Raw genomic sequence first — 20,400 nt, 5'->3', positions numbered from 1 at the left:
AGCAATCGGAGTAAAGGGAGGGAGGACACTTTTATAACTGAAACTTATAAAATATGTTAATACGTTGTTTAAGCGAATACAGCATTTTCAAAACAACAAAATTGTCTAAATATGTTATGTTAGCAGTTAATACCCCATAGAAGTAAAATACCCCCTCTTTAATGTAATGAGTGATGGGTTATTCACCTAGTCTCAGACAAACTTTTTTTTTTAAATCTATAATTGAAAGAAATGATTTGGACACTGTGGCTTAACAAAGACAGTAGCCTACTTCAGGAGACAAAAAACAAAAACACAACAACAACAAAAAACACTCATGTGCCATGTGCCACCAGCAAAACATTTCCATAAATATAATCTGACACAAAATACATTCTCAACTCTTTTGTATTTTTGTAATTTTGTAAGAGATCAGATATTTACGCACAATTCCCTGCCCTATCTTTGGATTTAGAATTAGTTGACTATAGTCAAATAAACAGGGGCCCTTCAGTGCTGTAAATGCTGACATTTCACTTACATCCTGACCCCCCAGCCCCTTTCTGCGTGGTACTGAGCATTGCCATTACAAAAACACATTTTCATCTTTTTTATTTAATTTGAAAATCAAATACGAGACATTTTGGTTTCATGTATTTCTTAAGAGCTTTAAAATGAAAGCCACATGAAGCACACATAAAGCACTGCAGTTTGTACAATACACACTTTATCATCTGATGCATATTCATAATTCATATAACAATAATGAATAACCAATCCAGGCTTGACCTTAATTCTTTAGCTCACTGGTGCCTCAATGTGGCAGGTATTAGTAACCATTTACAACAGATCTGATGTAATGATGTGGACATTGTAATAATATAAATCTATAGCTGTGTTTCTCAAACTGTGGTAAATAAGCTCTATTGTTTGCTTAAAGACCCTGGACTTGATTTTACTCAGTGTATTTGAGCAAAATGTGTCTTGCCCTAGTACAGATATATTGTATAAGCAGCTCTTGAGGTCAAAATAAGTCCAGTATGTACTGGTCTCTTAGCGTTGTAAAAAGCACTTATAAACTCATTATGGTGAATAATTAGGATGTTCAAAATGCATAAGGTAAGTGAGTAATAACTTTGAACCAACCACAGCGTTTAAAATGAACTAGTCCTATTTTTCATGTTTAGTAAGAATTGGGTACAGTGTGCCATTGCACCCACATTTTTGTCCTTCTTTGGGTTTGTACTTGGTTATAACTACTGTTTTTGCTGGAATAATCTGTTACAGACCTGGTTTAAATCTGTTTGGCACTTGGAAAAATAAATCAGATATTCTTTTTCCTTGGAGTGCTTCTTGTGAAAAGTCTTGAGAACCACCATTCTACACCTTTAGCCTGTATCAATGTCAAGCCGAGATATTGGGAATTCATATCAGCTAAAACATTTCTGTAAACAGTTAAGTGAGCACACTCAGCTGCACATTCAGATCACAGAGGAGCTTCAAAATATATAAAAAGTCTTCAAAAACAAATTCATTATTGAAATGTCAGTGCATCAGTCTATCTTGTTGAGTTGCTGTGGCCAAAAACATTCTTAATGACGATACAGGCTGTGTTCAACAGCACAGACATAACATGACAGTACCCATTCAGTTCAAAACACAAATATCCAGGCACCAAACATATGCATTACAGTGGCATTTATTACTACTTCACCAACATTATTTTAATGGTTTTGATATGGATAACCTTCCCACAATTGTACTCAGATTTGAAATGGCCAAATGTGGTTTCTGCCAAGGGGCATTCTCTAAAGCTAATGTCCTAACATTAGTGAACCAAGTCATCTCCAGACTCATGTTGTCAAATAGACCATAGTTAAGCCTCTGAGACATGGTTGTCCTGGTGATAATATGAATTATTATTTAGGAAAAAATAGATATTTTCATCACATTGTGCAGCCTTAAGGCATATTTTAAGTTTACGTCTGACTTTATGTTGTTGCTTTATTCTATCTGAGTCCAGACACAACAATAACATTAAGTTAAAGGACTTCATGATGTGGACATTTGGAGTGATCCTTCAGTTCTATTGCTTGGGCTGGGGTGTGTCAGCGCTGCTGTCGGGACTGTCGGAGGGGGAGGGGAACTCTTTAATGGTAACTGTGACTAAGTTAGTGGTCACATCTGTTACTACTACGTCTTTGCAGCTTGGAGCCAATTGAGGGTGCCATCTAGAAGCACCCTTGGGTGGGCCCTCACTCCCCTGCTCTGATCCCTTGGCTGGGACAAGTCCTGCTGACAAGGTAACATCCTCTGCCTGGTCCTCAGAGCACTGTGCTGGGAAAACCTGCTTCTCAGAGCCTCTTTGTAAAAGAGCCTGGCTGGGAGCATCCTGGCTCAGTGTAGCCTGGCTCGGTATGGACTGACTTGGTGTGGCCTGGCTCGGTATGGTGGAGTAGGAGAAGGGCCCTGGCTCAGATGGGAAAGAACCTCCACACTGCAGCCCAAAAGGCTTCCCATACATTGGGAATCCGAGCATTTTAAAGGGCGACTGGAAAGGCTTGTAGGGAGCGTCTCCCTTCTTGATGATGCGGTTGCGGGATGGGATGTTGTGGCGTCCAGTGGAGAGGCCCCTGGAGCCTGCAGCCCCACCCCCACGGCCGGCCTTATCGATGACCTTCAGGTTGAGAATAATGCGGCCCCTCTTGACCTCACGGGGCTTGACTCTGCGGTTGAGGATGCGAACAGTCTCAGAAAAGGGGGACACATGAGGGCGTGAGCGTACCCCCCCGGCGGAGGACAGGGCTGGAGACATGGAAGGCAGTGGGCGGCGAGACATGCGGTGGCAACGGTGGATGTCCTTCTTCAGCTTGTGAGTGGCAGCCAGGGAGTGCAGTTTAGGAGAGGGTGTGGGCCCAGAGGGTGCAGTGGGAGGGGTAGAGCACCCACTGGCCTCTCCTCTTGGAGCACGAGTCTAACGACATAAACTAAGTCAGTTCAACATATTTACCTCCATTGACTAATAACAGCATTTATATATTGCTACAAAGAAACAATAATTACCTTCAAAACAACATTCTTGGGTTTTGGACCACGTTTCTTGGGTCCATTCATATCCCGCTCACGTTCCCTAAGAAGCGGCACAGGACAGAGACAGAGGGTGGGTGATTTGTACACAGTATGCATACATGTGCCATTACATCAGTAATAGGTCAATGAGAATTGCTTGATGGTAAAATAAAACATGTGTGTCCCTGCTGCAGCTACAGCCATACAGGAGTACAGAGCAGACTGTGATGTGACATACTTCTGCTCAAAGCCCAGGATGAGTCTGTCGTCCAGGATGTTCTCCTCTGGCTCCCACGTGCTGTGTCTGTACACAAGCACAGCAGAGTCACTTCACATACTGTTTATGCAACATGGACTATTAAGATAAGTTGGCCTGTCACGATAAAAACTATATCTACTTATCGTTCAATACATGAAAGCTGTGACAATATATATCGGGGCTCAATATTTATTGTGCGCACAATTTCTTTGCAATAATGGGGAGATTTCTGCCATTTTTATGTTAACGCAAGACCTGAGCTGTAATTTCTATTGCGATATTAGTTAATTCTGCTATTTATTCATTGCAGCTCATGCATTTTAATTAAACTAAAGTAGTTTCAATATTACTATTAATTGAATATTTCTCTGTAGCGATATATCGTACGTCAAAATTTGTTAAAGATAAAAGATAAGCCACAAGTGATCATTACAGGCGTTAAGAAATACTGTTTAAATATTAACAGGAAATGTATTATTATTACATAAAGGAAGTCAGTAATCTATTATTTGTGAAGTATAGGGTGATCATATCCCTATTTACATGAGACAGTGCCAGTTTTACCTGGGGCAGTCCTAGTTTTGAGCCCTGTGTTCCATTTCCCAGTAGATTTATCCAAAACCATTGATTAATCCCAGTTTTAAACAAGAAATACATTTTGACCAATTTGATACAGAAAATTGTGCTTGAAAATGACCAGATGACACCCTAACCCAGGTGTGTCCCAGTTTTTAATTGTGAGTTCTGGTCACCCTAGTGCAGTAACAAAGTCAAAGTCACCACTTACTTCATTGCCCAGCCCTTCCATTTGACCAGGTATTCCAGTCTTCCCTATGGACAAAACAGAACTGTTACCACCTGTTACCATTGCACTGGGCTCTTTATATAATGACCTTAACAGACTTTTCATCAAAAAGTCAAATATTATTCTTACACCGGCGGCACATAGTCAACACTGTAAACCAGGGTCCCCATGCACACTGCCATTTGCCCGGCACACTTCCTTACAATGCTGCACAAGTAATTTCTGCATATTCTATCATGCAGCTACCATAGCTACCATAACGTTAATGAAAATGTGTCTTATTTTAGTTTCACAGCGGACGAAGCGATCTGTCGCGGGCCTCTAGGTGGACAGCGCTGCACAGCCCGTCTTTGTGCCTATTTTATTACCCTGTCTCTAGCCTGTAGCTAACTGCAGCTAGCCGAGCAGACCTAGGCCAGAGCCCCTGAATGAGCTCCTCTTAAAACTAATGACACGTATCAGCATCAGCCCCGGGCACAGGTATCTCCAGATCTAACCTTGGAACAATGCCCCGCTCCGGAGCTCACCTTACGGACGCGCCGCTTGAGAATTGCTTCAGCGGCGAAAATACGATCCCCCGCCGCTGAGAGCTCCATCTTTCATCTCACAACTAGGCGTATGTCTATTGTAGCTTTGTGTAGTTGAAGTTTAGAGCCAGCACACGAGAACACTGTATCGGAGTGCAGAGAGAGCATCAATCCACACGCATGCACCCGTGCGCACAGGAGTCCGCTGTGCAACACGGCTATGCAGGACAGGACAGCGCGCCACACGAACCCGCTGGTCACGTGTCTCCCTGGTAACCGAAGGCTTCTCTGGAGAGAAGATCAGGTGATCACTGGAAAGCCAAAGTGATGGTGGTGGATAGTGGAGCCCAAAGCAGATGATCCACTACCTTTGCTTCATGGTCACTGATGACCCCGGTTACAACCTCAGTTAAAGGTCTTACATTACGCAAAACGGACTCTTGTGAGATGTAAGTCATGTTACAACGTTTTTACCTCATCAAAAACATATCTGGAGTGATGTTTTGTTTCATTTACACATTGTTGAGTAATCCTGCATTATTAGTCTGTCTAAATCTCAAATTGCTCCGTTCCACCTTGTGATGTCACAAGGTTTGTAGGTTTCAAGTTAACATCCAAATGATTCTAGTGAGGGTATATGGCAGGGTTGTCCAAACCATGACTCAGGGGCCAAATGTAGCCCTCAGACCGTTTTTTATTGGCCCCCTGTTGAACTGGTCCAACTGATCATAGGCAGAACATTTTACTACAGATGCAATTAATCCTACCCCTATTACCTCATAGACCCACACATTACACACATGCACATTACATTGCATAGAGACCCAAAAATGATTGTTCCACTCATTATTAAAAGGCGCCTATGTAAAATGCAATTAAGTCTGAATGACTCACTGTATCTACACCGCTCTGTGGCCCTCGGCATCAAAAATATTTTAATTTGTGGCCCTCAGTAAAACAAGTTTGGGAAACTCTGGTATATGGAGTTTAAATACTCAGTGGGAACCATGACATCACAAGGTGGAACAGAGCGTTTTCTGTTTGAGAGAAGAACGAACGCAGTGTTTGCGTGTTAAACGTGTGAATGAAACAAAACACAACTCCGGGTCTGTTTGTGATGAGGAAAGCATATTTTAAAATATAATAAAACACATTTAAAACACATTTAAAAATATAATATAATGTCGCAACTTATAAATATACCCATGAATTCAGCATTAGCAGTTATGCCTAAAATAGCTTAAAAAATATATAATTCAATTTTGCCAATAATTTACGGTAAACAGAGGGACGTTTGTTATTCCCGCCTTTAGACCCACCCTCTGACTGCTTAAGGAATCTGATTGGAGTATTGGACTGTCATATTCTCTATCCTCAAACCTGATTGGATGATTGCTCTCTATTCGGTTACGTCACGATTCATGTTTGGTTGTAGCGGCGTGGCGGTGGATTGATGGCGGTTGATGGTTGAGGTCGCTGTCAAAAGTCAGACGCTACGCTAACAGTAGGTAACGGGACACTGATATCACTTTATTACAGGATTTTCGAGTGGGACAACGGTCAAGTTTTGTGTTAAGACTGTCAACAAATGGGGAATGATTACGTGCGAGAGAGTAATTCAGCTGTACTTGCACGGATATTGGGTGGGAGACGAGCAGCGTATTACAGTGACCACAAACTTAAGAAGTGGAACATTTTACTTATTTATACAAGTCTATATAACTTACTTTGTCTAAACTACAGTAGATGAAGTCTGTCATGTGTTTTTATCCCCCCAAAGACCCACGTTTAGAGTAAAAGTCTTATATTACCCCAAAATCACTCTTGTGAGCTTTAATCCATGTTCTAATGCCGTTACCTCCTCAAAAACAGATCTGGAGCAATGTTCCCTCTAATTTTTCACGAGTCTGAGCAAACACACAAACTCCCTGAGCGGTCCCATGGACCACTGTGAGCGACATCAGACGTGCGCACTGTGGTCATGCTGCATCGCATCCATCCAAGTTAAATGGTGTATTAAAAGAATCAAATTACCGCATTTACATTTCTGTTATAAGACTTTTAATTAAGTGCTTTAGCCACTTATACAATGAAAATGACAAAAATCTTGCTCATGACCTGTGTAGTATGTTAATGCTATTGGAAGTATAAATATTTTATTTTAACTATGGCAAAACATGAGCTTTCAACCAAACCAAGACAACTGTAAACTCCAATGTTGAAAACACACTTAACATTTTTATTATAAAGCTCTGACTTGTATTATGAGTATAAGCCATTGTGTGAAGCTTTTGCTGTGCACTGAGTGAGATTGTCCTACTGTGGTCTGGGAGACAGTCCGGTAACTGTTTTTCAATATATGACACGATCATTTGATTTTTACAACTCATAAACTAGTGACAGTATTCAATGACCAATACACACTGAGAGGAATCTGTATCTGCACACCCAGCTGCTCTATTACTGTACATTTACATACCATATCAAAAGAAAATATATAATGTGTATTTGTATATAAAATATATTCAAAACAAGTGGTATGGGTCAAAATAAATATATATTTACAAACCACACACTGCAAACAGTGAACAAACACACACACTTCAAAATGTAAACAAACACACACTGCAAACTAAAAATACACTGTACATGTGACAGTCATTCTGTGACAGTGGCTCAGTGGTTAGAGGTTGGAGGATCGAGTCCCGCTCGGGCTAACTTCTGTTAGTCCGAGCGAACTTCTGTCTGATGTTAGTTTAACTTGTACAAACTTCCGCAGTGTCCTCGGTCGCGTACTTCCTTTGTTTTGTCCGTTTTGTCATGTTTAAAACGCAAAACTGCTGCAAAACAGTGCGTGAAATTACGCAATTACGTGTCCGTAATTTTACGCGCAAATCTTTGCCCGAGGGCGGGCCGTCGGAATGTTAAGGGGTTAAACGCTTAGCATCATTAGCGAGTTTTCAGTCCATGTCAGCCACATCAGCTAAAACACTGGTAGCGGCGCATGAGGATGCCTGTCAATGACGTAGATAAGCTGCGCAAATACCTATGTGAATCACATAATTGGCTGGAGCAGCTGGTCGCCGGTCAGAATGAATTGTTGTGTGTTTATTTTATTTTCAATTCCGGTTTGATTTTTTTGTGCGCAGCACAGATTTTCTGTGCGCGGAGACCAAGTCAGCAGTGGGCAATTGCGCACGCGCGCAGCTTAGAGGGAACAGTGATCTGGAGTTGTGTTTTGTTTCATTCACACATGTTTGAGTAACCCTCTATTATTAGTCTGTTTACATCTCCAAAGCTCAAATTGCTCTGATCCACCTTGTGATGTCATGAAGTGGTAATTTTCAAAATTAAAAGCGGCCTTTTTACCTTTCAGGGTCATTTATGCTTTACATTCTAGAGCAGGGGTCTCAAACTCAAATTAGCCGGGGGGCTGCAGGAGGCAGAGTCTGGGTGAGGCTGGGCTTATCAAGTATTTAAAATTTTTCTCAAACGTAATTGCTGTTTTCAACATACATGAGGAAATATTCTAATTCTTGTGGATTTTATGGATATACATCGGTATTTGTTGAATCTTTTGTGAGGGGGGGGGGACACAGCGTGAGTGACACATGGTAAAGCCACACTAACATTAAACTTTCATATTGTCCTGCGGGCCACAAAATATCTTCTCGTGGGCCGCAATTGGCCCCCGGGCTGCAAGTTTGAGACCCCTGTTCTAGAGCAAGCATACCCAAAGTCCGGCCCGTGTACAAATTTCCACTGGCCCACATAAAAATAATTACGTGTGGCCCATCAGCACTGCTAACAAGTGTAAAATAAACATGTACAAGCAATATTATATTTCACCAGAAGATGGCAGCAGATCCGAGCTTGGAGCACAATAAAGACAGGTTTAAAGAAATTCGCTAAGAAAAAATTCTTAGCGAATTTCTTTAAACCTGTCTTTATTGTGCTAAGAAAATGCTGAGTGTTTTTGGTTCGACATATTTGTGTGACAAGACATTCTCGGTTATGAACTTTAACAAGAACCGTGCGAGGACAAGACTAACAGACGCTCACCTGTGTGACGTTTTGCATGACGTTTTGCGTGACGGTGTTTTACATATACATATGCTTTTTTTTTCTTTTTGAACTGAATAGGAAGCTTAAACAAAGCATTGAATTTATGTCTTAAATGAAGATAGGGGTGGGATTTAATAAGTGTTCTTTTTCCCACTCCTTTTTTAGCTGTATAAGGATTAATTTGTGAAATGTGCTTCAAGTGCACCTGATACATGTGCTTGAAATAAATAAATAAATAAATAAAGCCATTTGCAATAAAAAAGTAAAAAGTTATTAAATAAGTCATTTACATTTAATATTAATGGTTCAAAGAATGATCAGGCCGAATGGTCAGCCCCCACACATTTTCACCTCACCAAATCTGACCCTATTTGCAAAAAGTTTGGACACCTCTGTTCTATAGGCATATGGATACGCATGAAGTTCATCCTTCATTGTTCTGTGCGTAATCTGGTCCGTGTCTGTTGAGCCTGTGGAATCTTGGCAATGGAGTACATAAAATGACTGCTGGGGACAGCAGTGAACACAGCTCAATAGTGAAAGCTAAATTTAAAAAGTGACTATAACCAACTGCAAAATAAAAAAAAAAAATGCCTCACCTATTTTTTTTTGTGGCTCTTTTCCAACAGATAAAAATGACCAAGGACGCCCCCTTGTTTGTTTATTGCTCTATTTCATACGTTTTGGTCAATTCTCTAATGGACTTTGTTTTGCTGTCTGGCTAGCCTTGACTCTATTTTGTGATCTGTTGTAATGTTTCCTCATGAAAACATACCCGGAGTTGAGTATTGTTTCAGTCACTAGAATCATTTGAATAACTTCAGCCCTGGAGTTGCCAATCTCTACTGAACAAAAGGTAATGGGTAGCTGTTAACTTGAAAACTACAGCCTTGTGATACACGGTGGAACAGAGCTTTGAGTTTTTGGGATGCAGACCTAATAATCCAGGATTACTCAAACGTGTGTAAATGAAACAAAAGACAATGTGTATTTTTTGAGAAGGTGTGATGAAAATGTGTCTGGGACCTTTAAATAGCTTGAACCTTTACATAGCTAAACCTTGCATGTCTTCACAGAGAATGCAGTTCCTGGGCCGTTTGCTCGACACAGTGTCCTCAGTGTCCACTCTCTTCACAAACCCATACAGGGTGAAGGAAGTGCCCCTGGGGGACTACAGTGGCACAGGCCGAGTCCAACTCAGACAGGAGGGGCAATTGGTCCTATACAAGAACAGCCCCAGCCAGTCCTGGGACTGTGTGCTGCTGTGCCCCGAGACGCCCACACTTGCACTCAGGTCTGTATTTTCATTTTATGTATTTTTTTCAGGGTCAGTACATATTAATGAACATTTCTGTAAATATGCCAGAATTAGACATGTAAGGTTATTTTTCATCTGTAGTGACATCTCTTGTGAGAGTTAATTGGCTCTGTGCCAACAACAGCACCTGGCAGCCTCAGTGTTTAGTGTTGCAAAGTCACTCTAAAAAGAATAAATATTTAAAGGTAAAGCTGTGGGCAGTGATTTGAGGGTGTGCGTCTCTGACAACATGTTAAAGACAAAGCAAATGCAGTGAGAACTTCGCCGGTGGACACTTTATGTTTAGAAAATGCTAATGCTAGTTTTGAGGCATACAAAATATTACAATTACACCACAAACTGAAATAATCTACATACAAACAATTGAATAGTCTTTACATTAACTTGTAACTTTAATAGGTTGTTTTATTTTTTATGCTTTTAATAAAACTTAGCATTAGCTTTGAGACACTGTGAGCTAGCTAGCATGTTCCTGTGCACAGAGTACATTTAGATCTAAATATTCTTAATTGATCATCATCATGATATATATTAAATTGGTCAACCTAAATTAGTTTAATGTATAACATTAATACATTATATATTGGTTCAATGTTTAAAATTAAATTTTTATGGTCAATAAAAAAAAAATAAAAATTGGCATTATGGGTGTGACAAAGTGGGCCTTTGTCCCTTTTAATAGTATTATGATTTGTTTTTTTGCACATGTCTGTTCATTTTCAATAACTTCAATACTCAATGAAATAGAACTATCCCGGGTTTGTTTTGTTTAGTTGTAATCAGTTAAATCACCACACATTTGTTAGTTAAATATATTTTATTTAGTTAAATGTGTTTATTCAGTTCAATCAAATAATCATCTTACCTGCATCCCCACATGGTCCAGACAAAGAGGGGGCGTTGTTGTTGTTGTGGTTGTTTCCGGCAGACTGGGCACAGTTAGTGCATTGCTGCCCTCCACTGGTCAGGAGATTTCATGTGGATTTTACTGCGTGGCAAGTGCTCGCCTAAGGAAAAGAACGTTACAGCTGCTCTTCCCTAAACTCTATAATACACCCCTGTTTGAATTAGAAATCGGGTCACCAACTGAGCCCTCTCCTTGGGGTAAGCTCCATGTCCTAGTATTGTCGTCAGGGAAAAGTTGTTGAGTCCTATCTTAGATAACCCCCTAAACATGTCACTTCTCTGAGCACTATATACTGGACAGTGCAGCATAACATGCACCACGGTCTCAGAGACTCCACACCACTCACAACAGCCATCGTCGTGTTTCCCAATGAGGAATAGCCCATTAGCCAACCCACAGTGGCCTAATCGGAGGCGTGTTAGTTTAGTGTCATCCTGGCGTGAGAGAGCAGGCCTAGAAGGGTCATTAACTGTTGGAACTATGCTGTGCATCTGTCTCCCCTTTGTTTCATCATCCCACTTTTGTTGCCACTGCTTTTTAATACTGGCCTGTATAATAGATCGACACTCCATCCTGCCAAGAGGTACTCTGAGGTGTATTTCTGGCTTCTTTAGACTAGCCTTGGCAAGACTGTCTGCAACATCGTTTCCCTCAAGACCAGCATGAGCTGGGACCCATAAAAACCCTACATCATATCCAGCTAGCTCAAGTTTATACACCATTATTAAAATTTCATTCACCACATCCGGACATCCCTTACTTCCTTCGCCCCCTTCCAAGGCCATCAACGCTGACAGTGAATCAGTGCATACTACTGACCTCTTAACTCCTGCTTCCTCCAGCTACCACAGTGCCCACAGGATTGCGATCAGTTCAGCAGAAAAAATAGACATATCATCTGGGAGCCGATGACTTTGCTGGATAAGGAACTGGGGAACCCAGAAGCCAAACCCCGCTTTACTATGTTCGGGGTCTCTAGACCCATCTGTGTATATTTGGGTGACCCCCTCCCACTGGTTCCCAAGATAATCTCTCACATAGGGCGCCAGATTTCCCTTGCATCCACTTTTGGCTAGCTTCTTTATTGATAGGTCAATTATAGGCTCATGCCACAGCCACGGTGGAATCACAGGCCACTGCACCAGAGCCACAATTTCACTGCTTTTAACTCCTAGTTCCCTAAAACCTCCCTCTACACGTTGTATAAAGCTATGTCTATTAATTCTGCTTGCACTCTGGCTAAACTCCCAGCTTTCTTCCAGCACTCGGGTGGACAGCAGTGATTTTTCAGCCCCTTTTAATTTCACTAAATAATTGAGGGCCAGTTTTTTGCGTCGCAGGGTCAAAGGTATTTCACCTGCCTCCACCAACAGTGCAGAAATTGATGTCGTTCTCATGGCCCCGGTGCACAATCGAAGTGCTCTTGCCTGCACTACATCCAACTTTGCCAATGTCGACTGGGCTGCAGACCCATATACTACACATCCATAATCAAACACAGGCCGAATCATTGCCTTATAGATCATTAAAAGCGCATCCCTTCCTGCACCCCAGGTTGTGCCGGTAAGGCACCTCATTATGTTTATCACCTTGCAGCATTTATCCACCGTTCTCTGAATATGTTCCCCATATGTCAATTTTTCATCCATCCATACACCAAGAAATTTAAACACTCGCACTCTCTCAACAGGCTCCCCATACAATTTCAAATTATGGCACCCAATATTCTTTTTCCTTCCAAAAATGACAAATTTGGACTTAGCAACTGACAGTCTAAACCCCCATCTATCTGCCCATCCCTGGACTTTATCAAGTGCTGACTGCATCTGACTAAAGAGAAACTTTGTGTTCCTTCCCCTCTTCCAAAGGGCACAGTCATCGGCAAACAGGGACCTCCCAAACCCGCCTCCCAAAGCACTAAACATGTCATTTATCATTATATTAAATAAGATAGGACTAATTACACTACCCTATGGGGTCCCATTATCCACACTATAAATTCCAGAAAAACATCCCCCAACTCGGACCTGTATACTCCGTCCACTCAGGAAGCTCTTAATCCAGTTAAACATTCTGCCCCCAATTCCTGCGTCATACAGTTTAATAAGCAAGCCTTCCTTCCAGAGCATATCATAGGCTTTTTCGACATCCAGAAAAACAGTCACCACGACTTCACGGTTTATAAGTGCTTTTTTGATTTCATCAAGTACTATCACGGAGTCCATTGTGGCCCTGCCTTTTCTGAAACCATTTTGGGCAGGTGTTAAATACCCTTTTTTTCCCAATCTATAAACCAACCGATCTGTTACCATCCTCTCCATGATTTTACACAATACAGTTGTCAGAGCTATTGGCCTATAAGACAAGGGACACGCTGAGTCTTTACCTGGTTTCAGAATAGGCACAATGACTGCATGCCTCCAGTCTTTGGGCAGCTGCCCCACCTCCCATATGGTATTAATCAGACACAGTAGCTCGTCCAGCATATCATTACTCAAGTGCTGAAATACCTCGTACCCCAGGCCGTCCTTCCCAGGCGACGTGTGCCTCCCTTGTTTTATCGCCCTCTTCAGCTCTTTCATAGAAAAAAAAGAGGTTAATTGCATCACTATTATTATAGCTAAGCCTTAATTTGTAGCTGATCTAAGCTGGCACTCCTTCTTAACATTGCTTGCTCACTTATATTGTTTTTACTATGAATTTTCTGGAAAGTTTTCCCCAAAAGCTCAGCCTTTGCCTCATTATCTACAGCTACTGTGACATCCTCCTTCAACACAGGAATGGACACTCCTTTATGAATACCTGCCATCCTATGTATCATTCCCCACACCTTCTTAATTGGAGTTTGGGCCCCCAATGTGCTACAATACTGTTGCCAGCTCTCTTTCCTGGTTCTCTTAATAGTTCTTCTTGCCTGAGCTCTGCATCGCTTGTATTCTATTGCATAATAATCAGTTGGATACTTCTTTAGCTTCCTATATGCTCTATTTCGAGCTCTGATAGCATTGCTGCATGCTTGATCCCACCAAGGCACCATTTTTTTCTTTTTCCTTTGTGATTTCTTTGGAATTGCTTTTCTAGCTGCTTCTTTAAGGATATTGCAAAATGATTCACAATACTCCTCAGCACTTCCCTCACTGTTAAAATCATCTGCCCTTTCTACCAGGCACTCATTAAACTTATCCCAATCAGCCCTTTTAAAATTAAACCCACTAGCTATCACCCCTTCCTCCACCTGAAGTCCTTTACTAAATCTGCTTAAGATTGGATAGTGGTCACTGCCCATGGTATAACTACCAAGTACATCCCACTCCCCACACCTTGCAAGTTCAGCTGAAGCAAACGTCAAGTCAATACAGGATGTAGATTTATTCCTTATGTCAAACCTTGTTGGCCTCCTGTCATTCATAACTACCAAGTCAAATCTGTCCATAAACTCTTCTAGTATTGACCCATTTGAGTCCCTTCTTCCACTACCCCACAATGGATTATGCGCATTAAAATCTCCGGTCCAGACCACTGGGGGTCGCACTTGTTCCATTACCTGTTCTAATTGAGCTATGTTCAAAGCTAGACAAGGGTTGTAGAAGTTTATAACTGTCAGCTTTCCAGTGGTCATCCAGATCTCAGCCACCACACATTCAAGCTCTAGCTCAATATTTACTCTGCGGTATTGGACCTCTTCTGCTATGAACATAGCACATCCCCCACCAGAGGAATTTCGGTCTTTACGCAGGCAGACATAACCAGGAATTACAAAATCTAAGCACGGCCTTAGCCAAGTCTCTTGTATACAGATAATTTTCGGCACATGTGACTCTTTAAATGCCCCAATAAACCCTTTTAACTCTTGCCCATTAGCTATGAGACTCCGTGCATTCCATTGAAAGATGTGGAATATCATCACAAGATTAAGTAGGTCCCCCACCACCACTGGCAGAGCCAGTCTGTGTTTTATCTTTTCCAAAAACCAAATTGTACAGATACTCTGGGTCTACCTGGGGAGTCCCCAAGATTTTTTGAGCACTATCAGCCACAGCTCGCACAATATCAGAATTGTTTTTTGCTTTTTTAAGGCCGCACATCACTTCGGCAATAAAAGCCAGAAAGTTCACTGTATTCACAACTACAGAGTCCCCCGCTACAGCTGTCGTAGTAGTGGGGGCACTCTGCCGCTTCACATGTTTAAGAGCATCAGCATAAGTCGCTCCTTTATTAGCCTCCTTGTAACTCTGCACTTTAGCAGCTTGCTTGTAGTGTTCACACTCCCTACTGCCAGTGATATGCCCACCTCCACAAGTACCACACTTGAGCGTCGCCTCCTTACACTCAACAAACTCATGGTTACCCCCACACTTTCCGCACTTGCGCTCCCCCCGACACACTGCGGCAACATGCCCGTAGCGCTGACATTTAAAACACCTGAGTGGGGGTTTTCTATATGGCTGCACTCTAAACGCCAAACAGCCCACATAGATTCTCTCAGGCAATGACTCCTCTTGAAAAGTCAAGACCACCGTGGTCGTATCCTTCCTGACGCCCTCACTAAACACCCGAATGCGGGAAGCCTCTACAACCTTAGCCCTTTCAACTCCTCTCACTAGATCTTCCATTGTCATCTCAAGCGACACCCCATACACAACTCCTTTCAGCCCTCCTTTACTCGCAGGCACAAAACTTTCAATCTGCTTTTCACACAACATTTTAAGCGAGGCAGCTTTCTTCCTCTGGGACTCTGAAGAGCAAACAACAAGTAACTTCCCATCTGCCAAAATCTGGACACTCACGATCTCCCCCAAAACCTCTTTCAGTGTCTTAGCAAGACGGATGGGGTTAACTGAGCTGAAGCTATGTCCATTCACAAACTTAAGGAAGATTCGAAGGTCTTTATTTCCATCCACTCTCTGAATTTTAACTGTAGGAGCTCCCCCCTTATTGCCATCACTAAGATTTCCATGAGCAGCATTACCCCCATGGCTTCCCTTTATTTTCCTGGGCATCCTCCCTTCCTCCACCTCTATGGCAACTGACGCCACCTAGCCGGTGGGAGTGGCAGGCTAACTGCTAGCTATCTAATAGCAAGGAGTCACTGCAGCTGTGTCCCTCTAACTACCTGTCCAATTATCTAACTAATCTCCCCCCCTAGTCTTCAGAGAAGTACTTGTGGCGGGTTGTTATGCACAATAGCCCGTAAGCCCGGTAAGGCAACCGAAGCGGCGACCCACCTGCAGCCTCGGAGTGCTCCCAAGCAGAGCTTCAGCCACTTTCCTCCCCACTCCCACCCCGGCGATTTCCACCAGGAAAGCGCTCTTAGCCTGACAGGGACAAACTTACAGCAACTTACCTTACTATCCAAGCCTCTCCCCCAAAGAGTTTTTAAAGGAACCAGTGTCAACCAAAGAGAAACAAACCACGAGCCAACCCAACACTCCGTCGTGATGATCACACCCACCGTGCCTGTTGTTCCAAGTCCAAAGAGGGGGCGTGCCCTATGTCGGCCATTTTATAGGCTTGAGCGGGGTCGTGGGCCGGACCATGTGGAGGGGGAAAACTGGTTTAAGTTTGTTTATTTCTTTGCGTTAATGTCTTGTGTATTTTCGTTTCATGAACTAAGTGTTTATAGTTTATTTAGTTAAACACTTTTAGTAAAGGAACTTGGGCCCGAGAGATGCTTTTATAGTGAACATAGTGCTTATGTTACTCCCACAGCCCCCCTGGACAAGAGATGGAGTAGACCGGGGGCGGAGCTTCCGGTACAGGAAAGTATTTTAGTCTGGGTAATTAGACAGATGAAGAACACCAGTGTAGCCAGGGTATTTGTGGCTTTTGTCTCAGTTGTTTAAGTTTGGTTGCTTAAGTTTTTCGTTGAGCACCGTTAATTTTTGTAAATATGGATTATTTTTTGTGTTCATGGTGTACCACTGCACGGGAATAAATTGTGTCTAATGGGACGTCTTTTGAGTCTGCCTCCTATTTTGATCACTCGGGCCAGCTTCCCCACAATGGGCCAATTTAAAAATAATAAATTAAATGAACATATTTGTAATAGATTAATACAACTTTACAAATTAAATGAATGTACATTTAATGGATTAATGAGGTTCATTGGTTCAATTTACAATTTATATTGTAATCCGTTTACATCTAAAAAGTCTTTGTTGTTCATAATGATACCTATTGCGTTGGTCTAACAGATTCTGATCCTCATTCTAAGAAAGAAGAATTGGTTCAAGATCACAATTATGTTACCTTAATATTCAAGGTTAACTGAGCAAATTTAAAACAATATAAGTCCTTTATAACACATTTCAACCCTCAGTATTGTTGTCCTATACTCTTAGTAAATACATAACACGTTAATATTTTTGTTTTTTATCAACAGTGCATGCATGAAATTGACACTGTACAACATATAAAATGAAAGCTATGAGTCTTTGAGGCCTGCTCTATATTGACGAAAGAAGTGGATTTATGGAGATGAATGGACTAGAAGTGAGTCAAGCCTTACGTTAACAAAGCTAAATGCACTTTGGCAATCATTTTATTTGGGAAAGATTTAACCATCATCTCATGATGATTTAAAATCTTTACTCAGATTGTGTAATGGCGATTCCTTTTTTAATGAATATTAAATACTGGCCTGTATGATTTTAAATTTATTCAATTTTAATTTGTATTGTTATTTATGTCTTCTTTTAATCACACAAATAAAATCCAAATTTCAGGCTTATTGCTATTAGTTACGACAGTTTCTTCCCTGCCATCCCGGTAGCCGCAACAAAGATAACACTGCGTTACAAAAAAAAACATTTTTGAAAGTTGTCTATGTTTTTTTCAACTGATTTAGGGCCATTTTGCACCGCTGAATCTGAAAATGACATCCATTTTTCCTCAATCAGGTCAGGTTTTTATGCTAATTTGCTTTTAAAAAAATCAGATCTTCTGACTAAATTAATTACATTTTTGTGACATGATCAGTTGATTTTCATTAATATTTTTCATCCAGAAAATGTTTTAGGAGAAAAAAATGTTTTTTTCTAACAGAATGTATTAATTAAATGTTACATTATGTTAATTGATAAAGGTAAGTACATGTAAATTGAACGTTACGTTATCATTGTACAAAATTCAGGGCATGAACGTCCATTTCTTCAAACCCCTCGAATGCTCAGCAGCAGGGATGTCTCTCTTCAGAATCCAACAGTAATCAACCATCATGACTGCATCCCAGCGTCCCTGATACCTGGTCTTCATCTCTTTTATGTCCTGAAGGAATCTCTCCCCCTGCTCATCACTCATTGATCCCAGATTCTCAGGAAACCATGAGAATCTACTGGTTTCTCTCTCTCTCTCTCTCTCACCCTCTCCCTTTCTCTCTCCCTCTCTCTCCTCATCCACTGAGGCAGATACTTAGTGCATGACTTGCGTACGCTGTGTTCCGCCCAAGCTTTATCCTGGTTATCAAGTTTAATACCAAAATAAGCATGGTAAGCATGCTTTATGAAACTTGTGACTTGATTCCTGTTAGGAACAATGGTGTTTTCACTGCAGATGTAGCAGAATATGTCAGGCTTATTTTTGCAAGATCTTCTAGTTGAAGCCATTTCATTCACTTGCAATGTAAAAAAAACAAAAAAACCAATTAGTCATACGTTGGCACATGCAAAATATTCAGAATTTGTTTATTGCGAGAAATATAAAAGAATTTTGCATCATATGACATGAAAATACCCGTACGGAAACAAAATCGTCAAAAAACAAATATGTAGCTTAGTTCAGAATGTTGACCTGATAGAGCAAAACCAATGTGATTTTTGGATTCAGCACATCAAAATTATCATAAATCAGCTAAAAAATCTTAAACAATTAATTTGGTGTTGACCAGTGTAATGGGTGCAGGAGCTTTACAAACTATTAAAACAAAACAAATAACATTCACATTTTGTCTGCTGTAACTTTGAACAAACAGCTTAACAGAGTTAAACTACAAAACTGTAAAATGTGTAAAAATGTATGAAAGCAGATGAATGAACTACTTCCTATGTACCAAGATGCTGAGTTTGGCACTTCTGTACTCATTCTTTTTCCATCCAGTCAAGAAGCACTTTTTGGATAAACTCACATGTGCATTCGCACTTTTTAGGATATCTCATATTAAGGGCGTAGATCAGTCCAAAGAGCATGCCGAACCCTTTAATCGGCGACTGGAGATTAGTCATGACCATTTCACCTTCCAGAATTATTTTGACATCTGTAGATGTTGCAATGACTGCTGTAGTCACCTTGACGTCACCATCTTGCTGTACCTGCAATAGATGAGTATTAGCATAAAATATAATTCACACATAATGCAATTTTTTAAATAGTAAATCGAACTATGTCCTAGCAAGCCATGCCCAATGGTGAAGCTACATTAGTAACAATCTAAAAAAGCTGTGGAACTATCAAATATCAATCTGCTGTGTCACTACTGTAAAAAAAAAAAAAAAACCTGTCCCAAAAGTGTTAGTAGACAAATTAAATGAACATTAAGTTCAGTCATTAGCATCTTTTTTTTCCATCCCTTGAGATTTTCTGAAGGTAAATACAGAACTTTGCATTAATCAAAACATTTTAGTATTTACAATAGTGACCCAGCAGTTTATTGTTCCAGCACTTTTTTGTTTTATTGTTTATGAAAATGTAACTCTGTGAACATTTTACACATCTTGCTACACAAGGTTGTGCTCACGTGAAATAACAACATTCTATGGGGTAATAACATAGCGGTAATGTAGATGGTTAAAATTAATAAAAAAAAAAAAAAAACAATAATAAAATTAATATAGCTAAAATTAAGACTTTTGTTGTAATACAAGGAGTTCTTCGGTCTAGTCAGTCAGAAATCATCAGGTTCAACATTGGTGAATATACCTATAGGTTATTTTTTGTCACATACAACATGGACCCAACCTAATTTAGCATAGAATTGGCTGGATTCATGTGCTGTCACTACAGAATACCTGTAGTTAAAATTGAGCTGGAGGGTAATTGCATTTTGTGAAGCCAACTTCACTAGAACTTTCAAACAAGATTATTGTTCTGCCTTAATTTAGCATTCCGTGTCATTTTGGTGAAACACCCTATAGTTTTACCCACAGGCGTCAGAATCACTGTAAGTTTGTCTGCTGAGCATTTATACACTTTGGAACACACATACATTTTTTTTTTCTCATCCTCACCAAAAAAATGTGAAAATGAAGGTGTAGAAAGCTGCAGTAGGGAGCTGGGGCCAAAAATACACTATATCTCAACTGACAAGATTGCTGACCACTTACATTTCAAATTTGAGGTCAATACCTATAAAAATGAGAGTTTTACAATCATTTTATCATGAGTAAGTCCAGGCCTCTTCAAACCTATCCGAATGAAGACATTTGGAGAATGTTTGGAAAAAGTGCAATAACTTTTGAATGTTTCAACCCACAGACA

The 20,400-nt window shown here is 40.8% G+C and overlaps 2 protein-coding genes across 3 annotated transcripts in view; one reads left to right on the top strand and one right to left on the bottom strand.

The window, feature by feature from the left end:
• Positions 1-1,320: 1,320 nt before the first annotated feature.
• On the bottom strand, positions 1,321-4,902 carry cbx6a (chromobox homolog 6a). Its single transcript, XM_033975453.2, has 5 exons — positions 4,640-4,902; positions 4,095-4,138; positions 3,287-3,352; positions 3,043-3,109; positions 1,321-2,953 (listed from the first exon to the last, which is right to left on the bottom strand). Exons 1-5 carry the CDS (start codon positions 4,706-4,708, stop codon positions 2,066-2,068), a joined length of 1,134 nt encoding a protein of 377 aa, XP_033831344.1. The 5' UTR covers positions 4,709-4,902; the 3' UTR covers positions 1,321-2,065.
• A 1,161-nt stretch (positions 4,903-6,063) lies between these two features.
• pla2g6 (phospholipase A2, group VI (cytosolic, calcium-independent)) overlaps positions 6,064-20,400 on the top strand; it is a 61,902-nt gene continuing 47,565 nt past the window's right edge. Inside the window, exons 1-2 of one of the 2 annotated variants that reach the window (XM_055224164.1) lie at positions 6,064-6,143; positions 9,781-9,998. In XM_055224164.1, coding sequence (XP_055080139.1) covers positions 9,784-9,998 — 215 coding nt within the window. In that variant the 5' untranslated portion in view covers positions 6,064-6,143; positions 9,781-9,783. Of the gene's footprint in view, positions 6,148-9,780; positions 9,999-20,400 lie in introns of both variants that reach the window. The other variant, XM_033965988.2, reaches the window with a different exon arrangement.

Source organism: Periophthalmus magnuspinnatus, chromosome 1 (assembly GCF_009829125.3).
Source record: "Periophthalmus magnuspinnatus isolate fPerMag1 chromosome 1, fPerMag1.2.pri, whole genome shotgun sequence".
NCBI classification, from domain to species: domain Eukaryota; kingdom Metazoa; phylum Chordata; class Actinopteri; order Gobiiformes; family Gobiidae; genus Periophthalmus; species Periophthalmus magnuspinnatus.
The sequence above is the reverse complement of the archived record's forward strand: the minus strand, read 5'-3'. Positions and strand labels throughout refer to the sequence as shown.

What these genes read in the sequence shown, in the direction of transcription:
- cbx6a (XM_033975453.2), bottom strand. Translation starts at nt 4,708, where the DNA reads ATGGAGCTCTCAGCGGCGGGGGATCGTATTTTCGCCGCTGAAGCAATT. An exon ending in TGGAAGGGCTGGGCAATGAA is followed by an intron (nt 3,353 to 4,094) that starts GTAAGTGGTGAC and finishes GCTTGTGTACAG; the next exon opens with ACACAGCACGTGGGAGCCAG. An exon ending in CCAAGAATGTTGTTTTGAAG is followed by an intron (nt 2,954 to 3,042) that starts GTAATTATTGTT and finishes TTATGTCGTTAG; the next exon opens with ACTCGTGCTCCAAGAGGAGA.